Raw genomic sequence first — 26,474 nt, 5'->3', positions numbered from 1 at the left:
TTTTAAAGTAAGCAGAGATCAAAGTCTTTAATTTTTGATATCTGCCATTGTTACCCATTCAGATTTCTGCTTCTACTGTTACAGTCTGTATCCCCTGTGAACACTAAGTTCAGAACAGGAAACTCTGCTACTGTCAGATAGTATGCTACTGAGGGCATAGAGAAGTAGCAAAGAGTAAGTGATAGAATAAGCCCAGACCCTGCTGACAAGGTATTTAATAAATCAGTGATGGGGAAGACCAGTGAAAAAGTATCCAAAAAGTAAAAATCTAGTAATTCCTGTCTAACAACAGATAGTTTGTACTTACTATCTGTTCTAATAATAATGACTAACAGTACAAATTGTACTTTGTTTTTAAATGTATGGACTATTTGATATATATTTCTGTTTTGCTCAGGTCAGTTTTAATTAGATTCTCTGAGCAAATTAACCAGTGATGGAGAACGATATGGCTGGCAGGAAAAACTAGTATCTTTCCATACTGGAAATGGAGTACAATCAATGGGGTAGAGAACACAGTGGGTAATTATCAGGGAGCTACTCTGCTGTTGTAAATGGGAGTTGTATGACTAAAGCAACAACAGATTGGATAATTGTGTGAAAGATAGCCCTGGGAGGAGTAATGGTAGAACCAGAGTTAACCCAGCCATCTTGTGGGCTGCTTGGGTCTGTGAGCATGAAATGACGGGTTGGAGCCATGGTGCGAAGGGAAACCCAAGAAATTTCATTTTTATGGAAAAGAAAAAAGATTTTCTTTATTAGGGAGAGAGAGCGAGAGGGACAGGCAGAGGGAGAAGTAGGCTCCCCTACAGAGCAAGGAGCCTGAGGCAGGACTCCCATCGCAGGACCCTGGGATCATGACCTGAGCTGAAGGCAGATGCTTAACCTATGGAGCCATCCAGGCGCCCCGCTGGAGAAATTTCTTAAAGGTATAACTGGAGAATTGGTCAAGACTTCGATGTGAGGACTGAAGGAAAGAGTGAATATTTGATTATATTAACGGGACCAAAGGGATTGAGCCCCAGTAACAGTAAAATGGAGACGCCTGCGAGGAATTGTTTTTAGTGCATGAGCAAAAGAACTTTTTTTGGTGAGACAAACTTCATATGAAGTGAATAATTTTACTGAGTGTATTCTGAGAAGAGGCAGATTTTAACAGTTGAGTCTTGGAGTCATTGACATATAGGAGCCAAATGAAACCATGAAAATCCTTATTTTCATAAGGATTAAGCACAGAGAAAGTGAAATAGGAAGGCCTGGCCTACGTGGGTATTACAAAGGGAAGGTAGCAAATAGCCTTCCGTAGCCTGAGAATACAGCATCTTTGATCACAAGGAGCAAGATAATGTTCTCTACTTCTTGGTGGAGAATTGGCTACTAATATGAGAGAGTAGGATGGTTTTGGAAATACCATTCTCTAATTAGTACCAGGTCTATGGATGTCAGTGTAGTGACTAAAATGTTTCAGAGCCAATGTTGACCTGTTTTTCAAATTCAAACCAAAAGCAAGAGATGCCTTTCAAATACATCCCATTGAAGTATTTCTCCCCATACCTTTCAATAATAAAAACACTTTTGCTCCTCTCAATGTTCTTACAAGGCACTTTGGTGTTTTAGCCACCGAAATGTGTTAGGGAGATAAACTCTTACTAACTGGGCTCTTACCTGTTGTTGATCTATTGCTATGGCTCTCTAGAAAGATACTCATATTCTAGTTGAACAGTATGTATTAGTTTGTAGGGCTACTGTAACAAATTACCTCAAGTTTGGTGGCTTAAATGAACACTTTTTCTCACACTTCTGGAGGCCAAAAGGCAAAAGTGTCAGCAAGGCCTTGCTCCCTAGCAGCTCTAGAAGAGAATCTGTTCCTTGCCACTGGCATTCCTTGGTGCTGGGCTACAACCATTCATTTTCAGTCTTGAGGATGTTCCCTCCTCCTCACCCCACCTCTGCTTCCATCTTCATACCTTCTCTGTGTGTATCTCCTCTCTTTGGAGGATGTTTGTGATGGCATTTAGGGCCCCCCTTGGTAATCCAGGAAAATGTTATCTCTAAGTTCTTAATTACATCCACAAGCAAATAAAGATAACATCCCAGGTTAGGGCTTAGGACTTGGACATTATCTGGGAGCCATTATCAGCCTACTGCATGTTTTTCTAATTTTACAGTAACAAAGACCAGCATGGGTCTACTCTAGGATCACCCCCAAACATACTGAATTGAATCAGCAAGCCTAGGGATCTCCCTTGCGAGAGCCCACCTAGGAAAAGCCCCAGGTTTGAGCTACTCTGTAGAGATTCTTTGGAGGGAAACCTAGAATCAGATGAGACTTAGAGAAGTCCATAATAGGTCTATTCTGGGCTAGTTCCACAATTTCAAAACCAACATAGTACCCATGGATTACTGTTATCCCACTGAATTACCATCCACTTATGTGTTAGCATACATCTTGTCTACATATTTTATATTTTTCAGTGGTGACAAATTTCCCCTTCTACTGACTTAGATTTAGAAGTGATATAAATAACGAACTTTATTTCCTTACTTTCATTTTCAGTCTTGAGGATGTTCCCTCCTCCTCACCCCACCTTTAATCAGATGTACATGATATATATATTAGAAGAAAAGGAGCGCTTCCAAAAGCAAACAGTGTCATGATTTAGATTTTACTCAACTTCTGCACTGAATTTAACGTTTACTACTTTTTGGGCTGTTTCTTGTTTTAGAAATGGGAGTGATGGACAGGCATGAATTAAATAACAAAAATTTATTTGGTTGAACAGAAGGAAGTACATTGAACATTAAAGCAAATTAGGGATTTAGTCCAATAGGGTTTTTTTTTTAATTTTTAGCACATCTTACATTAGGGGTGAGGTTTCCGTCTGTGTAATCACTTACCAAAACTGAATTTGGACCATCTCCAGGTAAGTTTTATGCATTAATTACTTGAAGTAATGGTAGAAGGAGACAGTAACCATCTGTATGGTTTACATGTTTAAGATATAAACCTAAGGTTCCCAGAAGTTGATTTAGTCATTCTCTACTGAACTATTTTGGAAAAGGTTGTCATTTCACTCATTCGTTCCTTTGAATTTTCTGACTTCAGTAAAGAAAAGATTTTAACTGGCAGGCTTAATAGAGTCTATATGGTTAGACTAAAATACAGTATCAATTCCTGAAACACATTTTGAACTCCTTGCAGAAGCTGGACCAGCTGGTAATTAACTATGTAGCAAACACCTGACAGCTAGCTCTTTCTTTTTCAGGAACAAAGAGAATGTTGTTAGCCACTGCCGTAACACTAATTTCATTCCACCAATGCTGTCATAGAGGATGACACCAGCGAAGGAAGTGACACCCACTACCCCCTCTTTCTACTCTGAACTAGTATAGGATATTCTTACTGTCAAGGCATTCTCGCCTTCTCAGAGTGTGGCTAATGTCAGATGTAGCATTAATGATTTTGTTGTCCAAGGCCCTCTGCCAAGGCTTGTTCAAGGAGGGTAAAGAGGACAAGTCTCAGGAAGTCATCCAAACAGGGTGGATGTAAAATGCCGAACTATGTCAGCCCTGGAAAGTGAAGGAAATCTGCAATGCCACCTCTTCCACCACTGGCAGAAGAGCTGCATGTCCCCAAGAGTTCCTCCCCCATAGGCTATTACATCATAAGGAAGAGCCTTTTTTTTTTTTTTAAAGCTCAGCTCCTCATAAAACTCACTGAGAGAAGCAGTAAAATTGGTCACAATTGGCTCAACTGCTTTAACTCACTTTGAAGAAGAAAGATGAATTCTAGGTAGCAAAAGATTGGCAGGTCTCCTTGACCTGCACAAAATAAACTCTGAAACCCACTCTCTGTATATATATATTTTTTTCAACATCTAGGCTTAAACCTAGTTTGACTATAACTCCTCTTTTCCTAAGGAAAATCTGTAAAACTGTAATAATTATATTTTAATTATTAACCTGTTATTACATAATAATCTATGGAATCATTCCATACATAGGCTATTTCTCTGCTTTCCTTTCCTGCTATTCTGTCAAGGTGAGAGAAGCACAAATAAAAGTTTAAGAAAGCTGTCACCCAGTTTACCCAAAACTAATTAAAATGGGGAATGATGAAAGAACAAGAAAAACTAGCAAATGATTCTTTAATTCTTGTTTTTTGGTATAGTGTTTCCATGAAAGAGACCTTTTTAGATTGAAGAAGAACTCAAGCTCTAATAGTTGGAAGTAATAATCATTCCTTGGGTCCCCTATTATATGCCAGTCACTGCTCTAAGCACTTTACATGTTTTTATTTAGTCCTCAAAACAATGCTATGCAATAGGGGTTATTAGTGTCCCCTAATACTACTAACAGAAACATTAAATCGGTGGAATTAAATGTTCATTTTATACACTGGAAGATGAACTTATTTTTGCTCTTATTATAAGTGAATATCTCGAGGTGCCTGGCTTGCTGAGTTGGTGGAGCCTGCGACTCTTGGATCTCAGGGTTGTAAGTTTGAGCCCCATTTGGGTGTAGAGATAACTTAAAGTCTTAAAAAAAAAAAAAAAAAACAAGTGAATACCTCAAAAGCTCAAAAAAAGTCTGTTGGAATTATTCAGGAACTTAAGAAAGTGGCTAGATACAAGATAAGTATGCCAAAAAATAATAGCTTTAGTCTATATTTACAGTAACCACCTGGAAGTTGATATGAAGGTAAACATTTATGACAAAAACTATAAATCCCTCAAGGAATAAAGCTAATAAGGAAGAGCTATTATAAAGTCCTAATAAAGGACATAAATCAAGTTCTGAACAAATACTATATTCTTGAATGGGAAGACAATATCATAAAATAATCAATTCCCCCAAATTAATATTTTAATGTGATATAATTCCAATTTGAACTTTAACTGGGTGAAGTTTTGAAATTGAAATTTAACTGAGTGATCTTAAAATTCAAGTGAAAGAAGCAATGACAAAAATAAATAAATTTTTTAAATAATTTAAAAAGAATGACACTAATCAGCATAGAATTGAGTTCAGAAGTAGATTCTAGTGTATAACAAAAATTAATATATGAGCAAAATATTTTTTCTTTTTAAATTATTTGTTTATTTATTTATTTATTTATTTATTTATTTATTTATTTGACAGAGAGCAAGAGAGCACAAGCAGGGGGAGCAGTAAAGGGAGAGGGAGAAGCAAACTCCCTGCTGAACAGGGAGCCCCATGCAGGGCTCGATCCCAGGATCATGACCTCGATCGCGAGGATCATGACCTGAGCCAAAGGCAGACACTTAACCAACTGAGCCACCCAGGCACCCCAAGAAAAATGTATTTCAAAGGAAAGAATGTTAATAAATGATGCTGTCACAACTAGCTATCCATCTGAAGAAAATAAAAGTTTAACCCCTGTATAAAGCAAACTTCAGATGTTTTAAAATTTTTCAAGCTGTAGAGTAAAACAAAAATCTTAGAAGAAAATCTAAGAGACTAGAAGTGTAGTCTAGAGATAAAGAAGACCTTTTAGTAAATTCAAGAAAATCTATTTTTATATTAAAATATTTTATATATTTAAATTATCATAAAATTAAAAATATCTATTTCTATATACCTAAAGAATATATATACATATATACAATTTGCTTGGCAAAATATACAAAGCAGATTTGGGAAAATACAGAATACGAAGTTCTTAGAAATTGTGAAGAAACAATCCAAAGGAAAACTGGATGAAATATTATCAGGCAATTCAGAGAAGAGCAAATAAATCCAAATAGCTCATAAACATACAAAAACAAATGCTTCAACTAGAGCAGAGAAGTGCAAAGGAAAGTACCAAAGAACCCAACATATGGGCCAAATTCACTAGAGCTCACTAGAGCTAACACTCTAGTTTCAGAAAGGAGTTTAGAGAACAAGAGAGGAATCCTATATTGCTGATGGCAATGTGCATTGTAGAGCCCTTGGGTAAACCGAAATTTTAATTTGCTATCTGCTAATATCTGTTAAAATTGGAAGCAAGTATATTTGACTCAGCTATCCTACTCCTGATAGCTACACCAAAAATGTGAAAGGGAATATACACAAGACTAGTACCACACACTGCTGAAGAAAAAAGAGAGACAGGGTGAATGACATCATCAGCGAAGAATAATCGAATAGTTTATGTTTCAGGCATAACATAGAACATTATGTAGCATTTCAAAATGAGTGTGATGTTTAATGGTTGTCTTAGAGGGATTTCTATGAGGTATCGAAAGTGGACAAAGGTACTGAAAGATACATACCCGGTTGTTAACACGGTTACCTATGAGGAAGAGGTGGGGAAGTTAGGGGGGTCTCAGTAGGTGGAAGAAAAAAAGCAAAAATACATCAGTAAGGAAAAGAAAAAACAGGAACACAAAGATATAGGGCATCCTCACATCATCATAGGGATGATGATATAGGGCATCATCCTCAGTAGCAGGTAAATAACAGTTTCTGGAATATAAATTTTAAAAGCTATATGAATGTCATTATTAGGTATAAAATATGAATGTAAACATGTAGGGATTATTTGCAAAAATAAAAATCACTGTGCAGATCAGTAGTAATATGAGTGACTTTTGAATTATTTGTTTGCCCCTCGTGGTGTTATACTATCATTACGTAAAAATAAGTTTAAAAAAAACATTTTTTTTAAATGTTTTAAAGTTTGTTTTTGTTTTTCTTTTGGTCAGAGAGAGAGAGCGACTACAAGTGCTCAAGCAGGCAGAGGCAGAGAACGACTCAGGCTCCCTGCCAAGCAAGGAGCGCGATGCGGGACTCGATCCCAGGACTCCAGGATCATGACCCGAGCCGAAGGCAGTGGCTCAACCAACTGAGCCACCCAGGCGTCCCAAGTTTTAAAAAATTTTAAGTCATCATAGCTTCATACTTAAATCAGGGGGAAAAAAATCATCATTCAAAAAGTCAAAGGAGTTTAGTGGTGCCTGGGTGGCTCAGTGGGTTAAACCTCTGCCTTCGGCTCAGGTCATGAATCCAGGGTCCTGGGATGGAGCCCTGCATCGGACTCTGCTTAGTGGGGAGCCTGCTTCCCTTCCTCTCTCTCTGCCTGCCTCTCTGCCTACTTGTGTAGTTTGTTCTTATATGTCAATATATTTGTAGCTCAAAATACATTCGGAGTATTTTTAAAGTCAACTCCTGCTCTTGATTTACGAACCAGATACTCTATGTTTTCGATAATTAAAATAGCACCTTGAAAACCTTGTTGTTGAAGAATGACTCATAGCAGGGCACCTGGGTGGCTCAGTTAACCGTCTGACTCTTGATTTTTTTTTTTTTAAAGATTTTATCTATTTATTTGACAGGGATCACAAGTAGGCAGAGAGGCAGGCAGAGAGAGACAGAGGGTAAAGCAGGCTCCCTGCTGAGCAGAGCCTGATGTGGGGCTTGATCCCAGGACACTGGGATCATGACCTGAGCTGAGGGAAGAGGCTTTAGTCCACTGAGCCACCCAGGTGCCCCCTGACTCTTGATTTTGCCCCAGGTCATGATCTCAGGGTCATGAGACCGAGCTCCAGATTCTGGGTGTGGACCCTGCTTGGGATTCTCTCTCATCCTTTCCCTCTGCTCTCCCCACTCTAGGAAAAAAAAAAAGGAATAGATTCATAATGTTATGGATGCATAATGCATCCTCTGAAGGATATATTTTGATAGATTCTCTAAATTAGAAAAATGTTTCTTTATAAAGAAAGATAATGGTACATATTTGGTAAACTGCCTATTCAAACTTTTAACTATTTGTTATAGTGTTTCTTAAAGTCTATCATTTAGTCAGATCATAATGTGTGTTCGTTCTCTCTGTATTCCTTCCCCCACCCTGCCCTCTTCTGTCTCACTCTGTATCTCCATCTCACTCATCACATGCCTCCCGTATTCAGCCAACACACTGAGGTCTGGACAATGACCTGCACTAGGGAAATTGGACGGAAGGCTAAATGCCCTTATCCGTGTTCTCAGCTTTATAGAAGCTGCTCCCTGGACTCTTGTGCAAACACCAGAAAAGAGGAGAGAACACCCGTGATGTGTGAGATTGAATTTCCTGCCTTCAACCCACAAGGCCAGGCAGGATGAGGGCTCAGTCAGAACTAATACCATATAAGAAAAACAATTCAATATGACTTTTCTTACCCAGTTGAATTTATGGGTAAGGTTCATGCTAGCTACCTTCTTTTCATAATAAAACTAAACAGAGTGTAAATCGTGCTATTTAGAGAAAACAGAACAAAGCAATGCTCTCTCCAGAGCCCTAATAAATCATTCTTCAGAAACACAAATGTGTTTGATTTACAGGATTTCTATGCCAAGCAGAGAAGTATGAGAAAACAGCAAAGTAAAATGCATAAACTGCATTGTGGTTTAGTTGGAGAATGTCCTGTATCAACAGGGAATAACGATTTTAGTTTTTCAATTGCTCCCAAGATCATTTCCACTATTGATGAAGCCTGAGATGTCTGTAAGGAGGAGTCATTGCAATTGATTTATTTGTCTGGCAAACTTTTTGTCAGCAAATTCACCACTACCTTGAAAATGTCACTGACTATGCTTAAGATCCTAGAAGCCCAAACCACAATCAAACCTATATTGAGCTAACCCTTACTGTTAGAATTCTAAGAAGCAATAATATATTTATGATTTTATGTTAAAAATCTCCCAGACATCGATGTTTAAATCACAATTCAGCAATAAGAGTAACTCAAAGCTACAAAGTTTCACATTTCATCATTCTACTTGCTCCTCAGATTGAACACAATTTAAACGAGTAAGAGAAGCTGTAACACATAAATTATTCAAGGGTTCTTCCTGTTTTTAAGCTTCACAAGATTTAGATGATAAAGAAATCTTTTGAAGTGGTAGACAGTACCGTGAAGTATCTATCTATGATAGACTATAACATAATGAACATAAATTTAATCGGATTATACAAATATAGATACTCTTACTTGAATATTTTTTGAGGAATTGAATCAATTGTATTGATTGGAAATGACCCACTCATTCAAGAAAAATTTGAGCACATACTAAATGACAAAAGGTAGAGGTGAAAAAAGCAGATGTGCTCCCTGCGCTCTTGGTGCTGAACAAAAGAGCCAGCACTTCTATTGAATGCTTGCTGTATGTGCTGCGTGATAATATTAGCCAATGTTTATTGACTGGTTATTATATACCAGGACTGTTCTAAGCAATTTATATATGTAAACTGATTTAATCCACACAATAAATCTGTCCAATCTGTTATACAGAAGCACAGACATAATTTGTCCAAGGCTCCACCAAGTTGACAGGGGGAGCCAGGATTCAAGACAAGAAGTTTTTGTGTTCTGTACCACCTCTCAAATTGCGATGTGAATATCATCTAATTACCAATACAAACTGTTAAGGATAATACTCATTTTCTCAATTTTACAGAAGAGGAAACTGACTCATAGAGAGGTGAAATAACTCATTAAATGGGTACTGACCAAGATCCTACCCGCTACACTGCTCTGTTGGGAAGAAAGATCAATGTCAAGCAGGCTCTGCATTTAAACTTTGACCCTGCTTGACCTTGGAGTAAAGCATTTTTCTTCAAACCAGACAGCATCACCCTTCCCCCTGCAAAAAAAAAAAGAAAAAAGAAAAAGAAAAAGAAAAAAATGTCATATCTGAAAAGACATAATGTTCTCAGTAAATAGCTTCCCGTTATTATTACCACAACCACATCCTTGTCTAGAATCCTATCAGTGTCTCATTGTTTTTCCATTAGTTTTTCTCCTATACATGAAGTTCAAAGAACACATCTGAATCTTCGAGCGCACAGTTTATACCTCACACTTAAGTATTTTTTTCTCCCTGACTTATGAACTTCTTTTTTTTTTAATTTAACATTTTATTCCATCTTTTTTTGCTTCCTGATCTGAACCAACTTTGTATCTTGCAGCAAAGCTCTTTTTTGTTTCACAACATTGATGTTTTAACTACTTCGTAATATCTCTACTGCTTATGCATAAAATGTTGGTCAAAATTTCATTCTACTTACCGAGATCTAATACATTTTGAGCAGAGAGACTAATTAAATAAAACATTATTTAGAGTTTATTTTGGTATATATATACTAAACATTGCCTTGCACAATAATGAATATACTTAATGCCACTGAATAGCACACTTAAAAATGGCTAAGATATTATATATTATATATATGTTACCATAATTTTTAAAAAGATTCTATTTATGAGAGAGAGAGAGAGAAAGAGCATGAGCAGGGGGAGAGGGAGAAGCAGACTCCCTACAAAGTGGGGTGTGGGGCTCAATTCTAGGACCCTGGGATCATGACCTGAGCTGAAGGCAGATGCTTAACTAACTGAGCCACCCAGGTGCCCCTATGTTACAAGAATTTTTAATAAATAAATAAAAGAGCTGGTTGATTTAATAAATAAATAAAAGAGCTGGTTGATGAAGGGGGAAAAAAGAATAAAATATTGGCAACCAAGCACCAATATCAATTTGTAATATGGAATAGTTTAACTTCATAATAGGTTTTAAGTAAGAGTATTTTATTTTTTTTAAAGATTTTATTTGTTTGAGAGAAAAAGAAAGAGAACAGGAAAGGGGGAGGGAGAAGTAGAGGGAGAAGCAGACTCCCTGCTGAGCAGGGAACCTGCCACACCACAAGACTTGATCCTGGAACTCCGGGGTCGTGATCTGAGCTGAAGGCCATCGCTTAACCAACTGAGCCACCCAGACACTCCAGTAAGAGTATTTTAAGAAAATAATAACCAGATTTTATTTGGTAACTACAATAGTAATTTAGAATATTTATGTTATCCATGTTATGACCAAATAACTACGTTTGAGTATGTAACCTTACATGTTTTTTTTTAATTGAGTGAATGTTCCTTTTCCCCCCAATGTATATCTTCCAGGTGCAAGCACAGTGCCTAGTACGTAGTAGACATTTAATAAAAAATTGTGAATGGATGAATAAAGGCTTCTTCAGGATTAGATCCCCTGAACTGCTCTCTGTGGAGAACAAAAGGAGACTTAACAGTCAAATTTATATTATTCAGTATGAAGTTAATTATTTTGAGCTCTTGATCTAGACAGGGAAATACGCTTCTGCTGTTACTGCAACATCACAGAAGAAACAGGATCAGGACTAGCCCAATTCAATCTATGTTGCTAATGCCTCTATCACTATGTCTTGAGTTTGATGTTGCCAAATGAACTGATAATTATTATTAGAGGAAGAATAAGATCATTTTTGGACATATATAATATGCCATACATATTATAATGCCTAGTGCTGTTCTAAGGCTTTACACATATTAACTCATTACATTTTTATAACAACCTTATGATCTAGCGCTATTATTACACCCAAAAAGAAAAATTGAGGCATGCGCTTGCACTCAACGTGACATCGCTAGGAAGTGGTGGAGCTGGGATGTGACACTCAGGTAGAAGTCACATGGATTCAGAGTAAGAAAACCACAACCAGCTGCTTACAATTTACCAAAAGAGAAATTGATCTGAGAAGGGAAAGACTGAAAAGAGGACAGCCATAAAGAAGAACCAGGTGTAAGAATGCTTTCTTCTGAGGGAATATGGCAGATTATGCAACAGAGACCAACTGACCTCACATGCCATCTGATGCGATTGTAAGAAACACTTAACAATACTGATGTAGTATTCCCACACCTTGTCCTTCCAAAAAATTTTTTCTTTTAAATGCTTATCATGAGAAAATAATGGGGGCAAATCCAAATTGAGGAATATCCTGCAAACTTGGTCTGAGATTCTGGAGGACTATTCTAAATGAAATTAGAACAAAGTGGACAACTATGCCTAATCCTCCATTCGATCCTGTTTGGGAGGAGGGCTGTTCTTAATGGCATTATTGAGACAATGGAGGAAACTGAATATGTTAATTATGGTTTTCTGTCAATGTTAGGTGTTCTGAGTGTTTACTGTATTAGGCAGAAGAATGGCTTGTTCTTGATTTAGGAGATGCATTCTGAAGCATTTAGGGGTGAAGTGTCAAGATGTCTACAACTAACGTTCAAACAGTTCAGGCAAAAAATAAAAAGAGCAAGCATTTGTGGGGAAATGTTAGTAATTTAGTAAACCTAAATGATTGTAGGTACAGAATATATTAACCCCCGGGGTGGCCTGGGTGGCTCAGTCAGTTAAGCATCAGACAAGTCCTTGAAACAGGCAGAGTGACATTCCCCTACGGACTCAGCTGCTTCAATGTTAATATTTTGCTAAGGGCAAAAGGCAATCTTAGCTTGACCTCCCCTCCCCCCAGGATCCTGTAAGTCTACTTTATAAAAATTCCTTTGGAACATTCCTTTATCTTTACACTGCACCCCCCCCCCCCAAGATACATGTTAGGAATCATTCTCCAAGCACATGGTCCACTAGAGAATGATACTTGACCATTCCTAACATAGCTAGTCCCTCAGGGTGCTAGAAACCTTGTTTCCAAAATACCTTGGAGGCTTGTGCTATCCCTAACCCCCTCCCAACTTGAAACTATCGAATCAGTTCCTCCTCACAACCCCAGTGCAGCTTTTTCTGCCTGTGGGTTCTGTCCCTGTGCTTTAATAAAACCACCTTTTTGCACCAGAGACGTCTCAAGAATTCTTTCTTGGACGTCAGCTTTGAACCCTAACATCTTTCCTACATTGTATTGACACCTATTGTGCTGTTTTTCAGCTTTAACATTGGTTTGAAAGTTTTCAAAATTAAAAGTTGGGGAGGGGATAAACAAGTCATGATTTTCTTCCTCAACTGTTGGGGGTAAGGGAGAGGAAAGAGTGCTCCAGATCCGATAGTTTGGGTCCGAGTGCTCTTGGAATTGCTGTTTCTTGGTCTTTAGCTCCTGTGCAGCTGTTCCCAAGCCTTTTCTCCAGCTTCTTAACAATTCTGTGAGTTTCTGATAGGCTTCTAGTAAATTCCCTTTTGCTTAAGTTAGCAATAGTGAATTTCTATCATTGAAATCAGGATCTCTAAAAATAAAGCTATAATATATACAATATGCACCACACAGGGAGTTTATTCCAAATAGTTTTAAAGTACTTTTAAAAAATATTTTATTTATTGATTAGACAGAGATCACAAGTAGTAGAGTAGCAGGCAGAGCAAGAGAGTAGAAGCTCCCTGCTGAGCAGAGAGCCCAACATGGGACTCAATCCCAGGACCCTGAGATCATGACCTGAGCTGAAGGCAGAGGCTAAACCCACTGGGCCACCCAGGCACCCTTATTCACAATAGTTTTAAAGCAGATAATCAAAATATTTTTAAATATTTTGGGGGTAGTATGATGTTCATGCCTACTAATTAAGTGTGTCAGAAACCCTCCCTGCACTCTTCAACAAGCATTTTCTCTTTTCCTATGAACTGAACATTGGGCTAATCCTTTGCCCAAACTGCTTTTTCTTCTTATTGTATGTCTTATGGTCAGTCACTTCAAATACATTATATGAATAGAACACATTGGAATTCAATTGCCAGGGGACACATGGCAAGAATCTGAACCCCTGGCTCACACTGTGAATAAATTTGCTCTAGCACCACAAAATCATTAGGTCCAGATTTCGCTTTCTATAAAAGAACAGGTGCACTTTTGTACAGGAATATTAGGAGACAAGAAGAGTGAGAGAGAGCAAGAGTTGGACTCATAAAATAGGTTATTGAAAGAGTAGACTTTTTAAAATTTTAGTAGTGCAAGATCGGTTTCTGGAGTAGAGTTAGGAGATTCATCACTTACATACAATACCCGGTGCTCATCACAACAAGTGCTCTCTTTAATACTCATCACCCATCTAGCCCATCCCACTCACTTCCCTCCAGCAACCCTCACTTTGTTCTCTATTGTTAAGAGTCTCTTACAGTTTGTTTCTGAAAGAGGAGAATTTGAGGACTACTATGTGAAGCGTACATTTGGCATCTCATTTATCTTTGTGATAACTCTGATAAAGGTGTTACCTCCATTCTACAGATGGGGGGGCGGTAATGGTGCAAGCCTAGATAGAGCCTAAATTCACTTTTTTCCCCAAAAATATCATGTGATTTTAGTGGGAATCCAGTATAAGAGGACTTCCAGTACACTACCTAGGATTGCAGCAGAATATAAACAGGGAAGGCAAAACTTGGACTCATTCCTTCAAGGCCACAATATACTACTTTTGCCTATAGAGGTACTTTGAAATAGAGGGCAATACCGTCACCCTTTATCCTTTTTTTTTTGTATGTTTATTTCAATTTTTTTATTTAATTCAAGTTTAAATTTAAACTTTAAGTTAAAACTTTAAGTAAAAACTGCATATTGCAATTAACTTAAATGAAACTATTAGTTTCAGGAGTAGAATTTAGTGATTCGTCACTTACATATCACTATGCTTTTTAGGACAGCTGATCCTTTTCTCCTCAATAGGGAAAAATATCAAGTAAAAAATAACCGTTATGGAAAAGAATTTCAAGAACTGTAGGGCGTTTACATTAAAATTCGAACAAGGTGAGTATAGCGAGACTGACAGAGACGCCTGAGGTGGAGGGCAGAGTCTACACGTCTGCATTCCCAGTCCACGGTTCCTTCTTACTAAGAATACCAGGAAACGATTGCACACATTTCCCTAGACTGTCAACACATTTCAAGTTTCCCTTCAGGATAACCAGGCGCTTGGACCACGCCTGCAAATACCCGTCAGGCAAAGTGGCCGCCCCGCCTCCGCGCCGGACCCCCCTCAGGCACCGCCCCCTGCCCCGCCCAGCCTGGCGCCTCCATGCTCTTCCACAGCCTTCGCGCCTGCGCAGGACGGACCTGCGGCTGTAGGCGGAAGTGGTCGCGCGTGCGCTGGAAGAGAAAGCTATTTCTTCCCTCCCTCCTCTTTTCCTCTAGGGCGGCTTTTCTAGGACATGCTTCCGGGTCAAAGGGTTTGCTTCCGGAAAGCGGGAAGGCTGAAGCGGGTTGATTAAATTGGAGTGGAGTTTGCGAGGTTCTCGTTGAAGAAGGCTGCGGCCATGGACAGGTCAGTTTAGGTGGTACTATCTAAGCTCGGAGACTTGCCCCTCCTGCTTGTTGGCGGAACGAAATAGGCGAAACCCAGCTCTCAGAGGAAGCCATGGAGGGCCCGGGTTTTGCCTTAGGACTCCTTACCCGGACTGGGGGTCACTGTAGATGGTGGAGGAAAGGCCGCTTGGGTCGGGGTGGATATAGACGGTGATAATGACCGTCTCACGGCAGCTCGGGCACGTGTTTTGTGTTTTCGCGCATTTTTCGCTCCTCGGGTGGGCGGGATAGGACGTGGCCCGGCGTTCGAGATGCGAGTGACCTGCCCGAGATCACAAAGCCAGTCAGTGACGGAACTGGGTTCTCAACTCAGACTTTCTGATTCCAAGTTCCAGCATCAGAGTTACTGAATTGAGTTTTTTCAGTGACCTTGACATTATGCTAGCCACGTACGACTTAGGTGAGTTTTTCTGTGTTCTTGGCCACGGGGAATTGGTTGTGTAGTGGAGGAGGCATCCGAGTGTTGCAAAGTGATGTGTTTTGACTGTTCTATGAGAATAGAAAATGAGGATGCGGTTAAGTCTACCTGCCACGGGAAGTAGCAGGAAGAATTCTCAAAGGAAGTAACTTTCTAGTTAGTCTGAATAATAGTAGCCAACATTGAGTTCCTTAAACGCTTTCAATATATTACTAGCTAATTTAATTTTCCTATCTTTGAGGATAGGTACTATGATCCTCTTTTCATAGATAACACTGGGGCTAAAAGAGCTTAAGAACTTGGTCACAGTTAGGAAGCTAATAAATAGAAGAACCAAGTTGCCAACCTGGATCAATGTGCCTCCAGACTCCAGGTGGCTTTCTGGTGAGTTAAGTGTTTACTGGGTGGATCAAAGGGGCAAACGTAGGCCTCTGTAGAGGAAACAACATGTACAGGGTGCAAGAATATGAAAAGGAATGTGCTGTGTAGTCTAATGGTCATATGCAATATGTGTTTGTGTGGAGATGTTGGTTGCTGAATATAAGGCTGAACTGGTAAGTTAGGGTTAGGCTGTAAAAAACAAAGGAAATTTGGACTTGATTCTGTAAGCCAGAGAGATTCCGTAGGCTTCAGAGCTACCAAAGGTTTTAAGTGGAGGAAAAGCACATTAGATTTATTTCTCAAAATACAGGTCTTTTAATTCACATAATTTATGTTCTAGACCTTGGACTGAGAATGGTGGGAGATCATGGACACTGTGACTGCAATAGTACTGAGACAAGAGACACCATTAGTGTACTCTGCGGAGAAGTTTTCTCTCCAAGTTACTAGAATTCTTTTTTACTTAGCCTTCCGTCACACCAGTCCAAACAACAGAATTTTTCATAGTACCCCTGGTTTGAAACATTTTGGAAACTACAGAAGATCCTTATAAGAGATAGTTCCTGCAGTTTTAGGGAACTCCTCAAATTAGCAGAGGAAATACCTGCCTTCCTGAAGCAATTATGTGAAATGGTGTTATAGATTCCTAGTGTTGAAATCATTCCATAGGCAAATATAGTGAGTACTAGAAACTCAAAGATGCCTGTGCAGGAAAAATTTGGGAGGGACTTTGAAGGATAACCAAGATTTGGAAACAGCACTGTCAACCAAAAGATCAAAGACTTGGCTCCTAGGATGATCTATACCTTGAGTGACCCAGGGTCCTTTGCTCCAGTGATGATAAAGTTCTTTGCAAATGCTACATTCACATGAATTTAATGACACTATTTTAGGAGTGGCTATGGCGAGATGTCATCCCCTGTGATCCGGGAGGCAGAGGTGACTCGGACTGCTCGGAAACAGAGTGCTCAAAAAAGAGTTTTAAGTATCCTTTTCATTGTAAGTGTTGTTATACAAGTTGCCATATGCTTGGAATCAGGATTATAGAATTTTCTTTTTATGAGATATACTAAAACTCGCTATTATAATAAAATGCTGTGGAATTAAATTTTTTAAGTTCCCAGATCTGTTTGGTAAATGCTGAAATTCAGGGAGATTAAGATTTGTGTTACCCTGAAAATAGGGCATTCTGTTTTACTATCATATTATAGCTTCTGCTGAGATTAGGTAAGGACCATGTGTAGTAATCTAAGACTGATATCTGCAAAATTAAATGGTAGTGGGAGTTATTTACTCTTTTTGCGTAGACAAAATGGTAGCCATAAAAAATATGTATTCACATATTTTATGTAGTGTAAATATGGTTAATTTGATCTTTAGTGGTGTCTTTTCTATGTGGAAAACTATTCTTAACACTTTCTATAGTTCGGCCATCCCAAGATGAAATTTTTGCTACTACTACACCAAGAAACCAGGTTATCCCTCGGACTCCCAGTTCATTTCGACCACCTTGTAAGATTTTTTTGCCTTTAAAGCATTTAATAATAATAATGGTAGCTGTAGGTTAAGACTGAACAATGCACATAATATAATCTTTGGTTACAGTATCAATAATTAAGAACAAATAATAATGACTACAGTTACTATTTGTTGAACTCTTACCATGTACAAGGTACTGTACTTTACATAAATACACAGTCACTGTAACATAATTATCTCTATTTTGCCAAAACAAAGTGAGACTTGGACAAACTATTCTGTAAGGATAGCATGGCTGAGTAAATATGTAAGTAATGGAATCAAAATTCAATCAGTGATTGTATACTTCAAAGCCTATGCCCTGTACACTAAATGGCCTCTTCAGAATGCTTTATAAAATTGGAATATGAAGAATTCATAGACTTAGTCGTGTCCTTTTTTTTTTTTTTTTTAACCACTTGGTTATGTTCTAACGAAAGCATCTCTATTTGTAGTAAAAATTTTTCCTGATGGGCTCAATAGTACCAAAAGCTGAAATTTAGAGAAATAAGTTAAATCTTCATATGACGGAAATGTTAATATTTTTAAAGTATTTACTTGGTTAGAATCTATGTAACTGAAAACAAAGTTATTGGGGCCACCTGGCTGACTCAGTAGAGCATGTGACTCTTGATCTTGGGGTTATGAGTTTGAGCCCACTTTGGGTGTAGAGATTACTTAAATAAATTTTAAAAATTAAAAAAAAAGACAAGTTATTTATTGTTTGTTTAATTGTTTTGTTTTCGTGATCACTGTTCATGCACTTTAGGTTCTTTTTACTAACCTCTTATTTGTAGTTACTCCACCCGGCCGAAGCTCACTAAGGCATCCAGATGTTTCCTGCATTCTTGGAACAGGAGGCAGGTCTCCCCGGCTTACACAGTCTTCAGGGTTCTTGGGAAACCTGTCTATGGTATGTAGAAAGCAGGGCTGAAAATTTCTCTGTTTATGCAAAAGTATGATATTGAGCTGAAACGCCTTTAGTGTGATTTGAAGTCGTAGTCATCAAAAGAGTAAGTAGGTGATAGAGACTGAAATAATTTTTAGGTTAGGCTTTCAGAAAAACCTGAAGCATCTCATGTTACAGGTGGAAGCTGTGACGCCAAAAACATTTAGGTGCAGATAGATTGTGTTAATCTGATAGTCTGCTGATCCTGAGAAATAATTGGTGGGCTGCTGACAGCTATAAAAGCTGAGCCCTGTTTTGAAGCATGGAAGAGTAGGAAGCCAAGAGTAATGGATGAAGAGTAGCATAAGGAAGAGAGACGCTGCATTAAAGGAAAGAAAAGGGAAATGTTGGGAAAAGTACATGAGATGCTCTTCAGGAATTACTGTGGTACAGTATTGAAAATTGAATATATATTGAAATACCATATAAACTAATACAGATCGACTTGACCTAGGTGTTTAAAATATCCTCTAGAAAAAGAAAGGATTGTATCTAACTGAGACAGAAACAGAAGAGTTCTGTTGGAGTAGTAGAGTATGATGGCTAGTTTAGTGCTTAAAAACAAGATAAAAATGGTCCTTCTATGTTTGCCTCTTTGCTTATTAAAAAGGCACAGGGATTTTTACACACACTTGAAATTGTCTAGATTAGGTTTTCTGAAGAATGGTTTTACATGTTAAATCTCTCCTGTCTTTAAAATATTTATTGTCTTACAGATTTTGTGTTAATGTCTAACAGTGATCTAGCCAATGAGCAGTTTTACTCTGCATATGAATCCGGTTCATTTTGGCAGTGTTGCTTGAAAACATGAGGGAATTGACCACATTTGGTTTTAAACAAAAGAAGATGACTTATTATTTACTGTTTCAGAATTGCAAGATTAATAGTAAAATTCTTACTGTCTTAAAACCCAGGACAGAGAAAATATGTATTGATTATTATAAAATGTTTGGGTTTAAATATACTTTTTATTGTTGCTTGTGCCTGGATTTTAAATAAAGGCAATTTAAAAAAAAATAAAGATTAAAATTTTTAAACCTTCAGATAGCTTTCTCTGGCTTAAAAAGATGAATTTTAGGGGCGCCTGGGTGGCTCAGTGGGTTAAAGCCTCTGCCTTCGGCTCAGGTCATGATCCCAGGGTCCTGGGATCGAGCCCCGCATCAGGCTGTCCGCTCCGCGGAGAGCCTGCTTCCTCCTCTCTCTCTCTCTCTCTCTCTGCCTGCCTTTCTGCCTACTTGTGATCTCTGTCTGTCAAATAAATAAATAAAATCTTTAAAAAAAAAAAAAAGATGAATTTTAAATAAAGGTGAATTTTAAAAATAGGGACATGTTTTTAACATTTTATACATGTCCAAAAATAGTAGAGTAAGCCCCCATGTATGTTCTCATTGCCCAGTTATCAATATATGGCTGATATTGTCTCATCTACACCCACAAGCGTTTCTTCTATGCTACTTTACAACTCCCAGATTTCACACCACTTTACCTATAAATAGTTTCGTATATGTCTCCCAAGACATAAGAATATATTTCTTTAACACATTCCTATTAACACATCTAACACTGTATATACACACACACACACAGTAATTCCTTTATCATTTCAAATTTCCATTTTGTATGTATTTTTTCATTATTGTTTATATTTCATTAAGTATTCATATTTCCTTGGTTATGGCAATTTTTTTAAGTTTGTTTAAATTAGGCTTCATATAAAATAAACACATTGCATATGCTTGATATGTCTCATCTTTTAATCTGTAATTTCTTCCGTCATCCCTTTTATTACCATTTATATATTGATAAGACTGCGTCATAGGTCCCTTACAGTTTCCCAGTCGTGAAAAACTGATATGAACTTAAAGCAGTAGGATTTACCTGTTAATATCAGCTTCAGTAGTACAAATGCAATGTTTATTGCCTTTAAAAAATATATATGGAATAGTACAAAGAAGAAAACAGTCATGAAAGCTGTGATTTCCTTAACAAAATAGCCTATGGCTATCTCTTAAATATGAAAAATACATATAGAGGTTTAAAAAAAATTTAGCAATAGTTTAAAGTTTTTATTCCCTCAATGGCAGTAGGTCATTCATTACTTTTTTATATCTTCCTGGTTTGTTGTTTGTTGTTTTTTGTTTTTTAGGTAACTAATCTGGATGACAGTAATTGGACCACTGCATTCACGTCACAGCGATCAGGAACCCTCACAAACACGGAGTCTCACAGTGTAACAGAGGATGTAACTCTGAGTGCTGTTATGTTACGTGAGGATGACCCTGGTGAAGCTGGTAAGATGGCTTTGAGCTTTTTAATGAAGTAGCCTGCTCCTTTACTAAGGTGAAGGAAGCTATCTCTTCCTTGTGAATGTCATTAACATAGTTTTTGTTAAGCTGATTAGTAATGCCTGAGTCATTTGATGTAGTCTCTTTGGAACGTTGAGAACCTCACCTGAGTTCTCAGCTACAGCATCTTGCTTCTGTGTAAATACCTTGTCAGGTGAGTAGACTAGTCTCATCTTTATTCTTTTCACATTTGTTCTGTTGGAAGAACATCTCTCTCTTTTTTTTTTTAGGTTTAGTTTTCAGATAATACCGTTGATATGTTTTGATGTGGGTGCTAATGCTGTTTTTGTTTTGTTTTGTTTTTTTTCAAATAGTATTGTGACCTTTCTAGTTTTAGGTTGGTTATTACCATTCCCTTTTGGAAAAAAGTATGCTTTTCATGTGTCTGTGTGTAGTCATTATTACAGAGGTTCTTCACTTTATCATCATCATAAGCTAACATAATAGAGTCTGTGTGCTTACCTCTGCATGAACATTATCTCCTGTAACAATCCATTAAAGAGTTACAATAACGATTCCCATTTGTGGGGAAAGGAAACTGCTGCTCTTTGTGGTTAACCTGCTTCAGCTCACCTGGCTTAGAATTGAGGGCACCAGGATTTGAAACTAAGCAGTTTGATTTCACAGCACTTCTCTTAACATGGTGTTAACCACTGCTTCCTTGTAGTATCTGCCAATAATAAGTACTCAAATTTTGAGTGACTCAGAAATCCTTTATACTGAATCTTTAAAATACAAAAAATGTTCATTTTTAGTATGAGTAATGGATGAGACCTTAAATACCATACAGTACTTTAGTAGAGTGTATGTATTTTCCCTGAGTAGACCATGTCATCTTAGTATCTGTTCTGTCTCAGCTTCTTTGTTATGTATTTAAAATGCAATTCAGATATTTTAAATTTTGGTTCACATTTTCTTAGTAATTGTGGATAGATCACATTAATACCTAACACATCTTCAGGCTCTTAAAAGACTTGTAGGTAACAAGAAAAAAAGTTGATACATTGGACTACATCAAAATCTAAAATTTCTATGCATCAAAAGATACAATCAGTAGAGTGAAAAGGCAGCCCATGGAATGGGAGGATATTTGCAATTCTTATATCTGATAGGAGGTTAATATCTAGAATGTAGAAAGAACTACTACTCAACAACAAAAAACAACACAATTTAAAAATGGGCAAAGGGGGGCGCCTGGGTGGCTCAGTGGGTTAAGCCGTGCCTTCGGCTCAGGTCATGATCTCAGGGTCCTGGGATCGAGTCCCGCATCGGGCTCTCTGCTCAGCAGGGAGCCTGCTTCCTCCTCTCTCTCTCTCTCTCTCTCTCTCTGCCTGCCTCGCTGCCTACTTGTGATCTCTCTCTGTCAAATAAATAAATAAAATCTTTAAAAAAAAAAAATTCTTAAAAATGGGCAAAGGATTTAAATAGACATTTCTCCAAAGAAGATATAAAAATAGCCAATACGAATATGTTATGATGCTCACCATTACTAATCATTAGGGAAATGCAGATCAAAACTGAAATGAGACCACCTCACACCCATTAGGAAGGATACTACCAAATCAAAACAAACAAACGAAAAGAAAATAATGAGTGTTGGCAAGGATGTGGAGAAATTGGAGCCCTTGTGCATTATTGGTGGGAAAGTAAAATTGTGCAGTGCTATGGAAAACAGATGGTGATTCCTCAAAAAATAGAATTACCATATGATGAGCAATTCTGCTTTTGGGTATATGTCGCAGAAAAATGAAATCAGGATCACAAAGAAATTTGTGTATCATTGTTTGTAGCCCCATTATTCATAATAACCAAAAGGTAGAAGCAACCCAAATGTCCTTTGATGGATGAATGGATAAATAGATATGTTATATACATACACTGGATATTATTCAGCCTTAAAAAGTAAGGAAGTTCAGACAATGTACTACAACATGAATGAAACTTGAAGATATTTTGCCAAATGAAATAAGTAGGTGACAAAAGAACAAATAGTGTATGATTCGACTTATATGAGGTACCTAAAGTAATCAGACTCCTGGAAGATAGAATGATGATTGCTAAGGACTGTGGGAAAGAGGAATGGAGTAATTATTTAACAGGTACAGAGTTTTGGTTTTTTTTTTTTGTTTTTTTTTTTAAAGATTTTATTTATTTATCAGAGGGGTTGGGGAGAGCGAGGCACAGGCAAACAGAATGGCAGGCAGAGGCAGAGAGAGAAGCAGGCTCCCTGCCGAGCAAGGAGCCCGATGTGGGACTCGATCCCAGTACGCTGGGATCATGACCTGAGCCGAAGGCAGCTACTTAACCAACTGAGCCATCCAGGCGTCCCAGTTTGGGGTTTTTTTAATTGAGATATAATTGACATACTACATTGTGTTAAGTTTAAGGTGTTCAACATTAAATTGATGTATTTACATATTGCATTGTGATTACTAGTGTTGGCTAATACCTCCATCATACCTTCACATCACAGAAATACTATTTCTTTTTTGTGATGAGAACATTTAAGATCTAGTCTCTCAATACCTTCGAACTGTATATAATACAGATTTGTTGACTGTAATCAATGCTATACATTAGATTTCCAGAACTTACTCATCTAACCGCAAGTTTGTACCCTTTGACCAACATCTCCAATTTTCTCACCTATTTGCCCCGTAGCCACTCCTCTACCCTTTATTTATATGATCTCGGATTTTTAAGATTCCATGTGTAAGTGTTATCTTATAGTATTTGTCTTTCTCTGTCAGATTTATTTCACTTAGCGTAATGTCCTCAAAGTCCATCCACATTGTCACTAGTGGCAGGATTTCCTTCTTTCTGATGGCTGAATAATATTCAATTGTATTGAATATTACATACATAGTGGTATGTATTACCACTTCTTTACCTGTTAATCTCATGATGGATACTTGGGTTGTTTCCATGTCTTTGCTATTATGAGTAGTGCTGCAGTGAACATAGGAGTGCAGATACCTTTTTGATATTCTGTTTTCATTTTCTTTGGATATATATGCAGAAGTGAGATTATTGTTTCATATGGTCGTTCTTTTTAAAATTTTTTGAGGAACCTCCATACTCTTCTGTAGTAAACTATACCAGTTTACATTCTTACCGATAGTACACAAAAGTTCCCGTTTCTTTACATCACAGCACTTGTTTTTTCTTATCTTATTAATGATAGCCATCCTGACCAGTGTGAAGCAATACTTTCATTGTATTGATTTATGTTTTTTTCTGATACTAACATGGAACATCTTTTCATATATCTCTTGGCCATTTGTAGGTCTTTGGAGAAATACTATTCAGTTCCTCTGCCCATTTTTTAGTTAGACTGGAGTTTTTTTGTTAATGAACTATATGAGTTCTCTATATATTTTGGAATTAACCTCCTAGCAGATACATGGTTTGCAAATATTTCCACCCATTCCAGAGGTTGTGTGTTTGCTTTTTCATTTTGTTAATTGTTTCTTTTGCTGTACAGGGCTTTTTAGATTGATGTAGTCTTACTTTTTGAGTTTGCTTTTGTTTCTTGTACTTTGGTGTCATATCCAAAAAAACTGTTGCCACGACCAATGTCAAAGAGCTCTTTGCCTATATATTTTTTCTAGGTATTTTATAGTTTCAGGTCTTCTATTTAAGTCTTTAATCCATGTCAAGTTAATTTTTATGAGTAGTATAAGATAGGGTCCAGTTTTATTTTTCTGTATGTGGTCACCCTTTTCCCAGCACACTTTATCGAAAAGGCTGTCTTGGGACACCTGGGTGGCTCAGTTGGTTAAGGATCTTCGAGTCCTATTGGGCTTCTTGCTCAGCAGGAAGCCTGCTTCTCCCTCTACCTGCTGCTCCTTCTGCCTATACTCTTCTGTCTCACTCTCTCTCTGGCAAATAAATAAATAAAATCTTTTTTAAAAAATGAAAAGGCTGTCCTTTCCCCACTGAGTATTCTTGGTTCCTCTGTCAAATATTATTTGATTGTGTTATGTGGGAGTTTATTTCTGGACTCATCCATTGGTCTGTGTGTCTGTTTTTATGCCAGTCTCATACTGTTTTGATTACTAAAACTTTGTAGTATAGTTTGAGATCAAGTATGATGCCTCCACTTTCTTGCTCTTAGGATTGCTTGGGCTATGCTGAGTTGTAGTTCTGTAAGATGAAAAGAGTGGGTAGATGGTGGTTATGGTTCTACAACAGTGTGAATGTACTTAATGCCACTAACTACATAAAAGAGGTTAAAATCGTAAATTTTGTTATATTTTTCTTACCACAGTTAAAATTTTTAAGAAAATACAGAAGTGAAGGAAAAAAAGGGATGTGTAGCTATGTTTTTAAGTGTTCAAAGAAACAGAATTACCTAGGAATATGTCACTTAACTTTTTGTTCCTTTTCTTTTTATGTGTTCTAGCATCCATGAGTATGTATTCTGATTTCCTGCAGTCTTTTTTAAAGCACTCTTCGTCTACAGTTTTTGACCTTGTAGAAGAGTATGAAAACATTTGTAGTTGTCAGGTAAGTTTTGCACTAAGTTTGGTCAGACTTCAGTACTCTTAGTTTTTTGAACAGCCTCAACCTGTGAATTTCCATACTTTATTTAAAGGGGATGCCTTAGGGGTATAGTGGCAGGGGTGGCATGGTTGGGACATTAGCCAGAGCAGCTCTGCTTTTTACATATTGAAGTTCCATAAAAGATTTATTTGGAAACAAAAGGATTCTGCTGCTTTAAAAGAAATTTTATTTTATTTATTTATTTTTTTTTTAAGATTTTATTTATTTATTTGACAGACAGAGAACGCAAGTAGACAGAGGCAGGCAGATAGAGAGGAAGGGAAGCAGGCCCCCTGCTGAGCAGAGAGCCCGACGTGGGGCTCGATCCCAGGACCCTGAGATCATGACCCGAGCCAAAGGCAGCGGCTTAACCCACTGAGCCACCCAGGCGCCCCTAAAAGAAATTTTAAAAAGGAAAATCCAAAATATACAAAGAACTCTTAAAATCCAACAATCAGGAAATGAACAGACCAATTAAAAAAATGGACATGGGGCTCCTGGGTGGCTTAGGGTTAAGCGTCCAACTCTTAGCTTAGCTCAGGTCTTGATCTCGGGGTTGTGAGTTCAAGCCCCGTGTTGGCCTCCATGCTTTAAAAAAGAAAAAAAAAGACAAACTATGTTAATAGACAGCACGCCACAGAAGATACACAGTTGGCAAATAAGCATATGAAAAAATGTTCAACATCGTGTGTCATTATGGAATTGTAAATCAAAACAATGAGATGTCACAGTACACCTATTAGAATGGCAAAAGTCCCAAACACTAACAACGCTAAATGCCAACAAGGATGTGGAGCAGCAGTAACTCATGCATTGTTGATGGAAATGCAAAATGGTATAGCCACTTTGTAAGACATTTTCTCAGTTTCTTACAAAACTGAGCATACTCATATCTTATGATTCAACAACATTCATACTCTGGTATTTACCAAATGAATTAAAAACATGCCCACACAAAAACCTGCATATAGATGTTTATAGCAGCTTTATTTGTAATTGCCTAAAGTTAGAAGCAAAAAAGATGTCCTTTAGTAAGTGAATGGATAAATCAACCGTGGTACTTAAAGACTATATTGATTGATGCTAAAACGAAATAAGTTATCAAGCCATGAAGAGACAAGAATGAACCCTAAACACATATTACTAAGCTAAAGAAATCACTTTGAAACAGCTACATACTGTTTAAATCCAACTATATGACGTTTTGGAAAAGGCAAAACTTGGAGAGAA

General features: G+C 37.6%; 1 protein-coding gene across 6 annotated transcripts in view; it reads left to right on the top strand.

Annotated features, from left to right (window-relative positions):
* The first annotated feature begins 14,844 nt into the window (after nucleotides 1-14,844).
* NUP107 (nucleoporin 107) overlaps nucleotides 14,845-26,474 on the top strand; it is a 45,646-nt gene continuing 34,016 nt past the window's right edge. Inside the window, exons 1-7 of one of the 6 annotated variants that reach the window (XM_032347084.1) lie at nucleotides 14,846-15,047; nucleotides 15,753-15,890; nucleotides 16,781-16,872; nucleotides 17,313-17,399; nucleotides 18,203-18,318; nucleotides 20,501-20,645; nucleotides 25,105-25,208. In XM_032347084.1, coding sequence (XP_032202975.1) covers nucleotides 16,797-16,872; nucleotides 17,313-17,399; nucleotides 18,203-18,318; nucleotides 20,501-20,645; nucleotides 25,105-25,208 — 528 coding nt within the window. In that variant the 5' untranslated portion in view covers nucleotides 14,846-15,047; nucleotides 15,753-15,890; nucleotides 16,781-16,796. Of the gene's footprint in view, nucleotides 15,048-15,290; nucleotides 15,489-15,752; nucleotides 15,891-16,780; nucleotides 16,873-17,312; nucleotides 17,400-18,174; nucleotides 18,319-20,500; nucleotides 20,646-25,104; nucleotides 25,209-26,474 lie in introns of those variants that run through there. The other 5 variants (XM_032347086.1, XM_032347085.1, XM_032347082.1 and 2 more) reach the window with 5 other exon arrangements.

The sequence above is a fragment of the Mustela erminea genome, chromosome 6, assembly GCF_009829155.1.
Source record: "Mustela erminea isolate mMusErm1 chromosome 6, mMusErm1.Pri, whole genome shotgun sequence".
Taxonomy (NCBI): domain Eukaryota; kingdom Metazoa; phylum Chordata; class Mammalia; order Carnivora; family Mustelidae; genus Mustela; species Mustela erminea.
The sequence above is the reverse complement of the archived record's forward strand: the minus strand, read 5'-3'. Positions and strand labels throughout refer to the sequence as shown.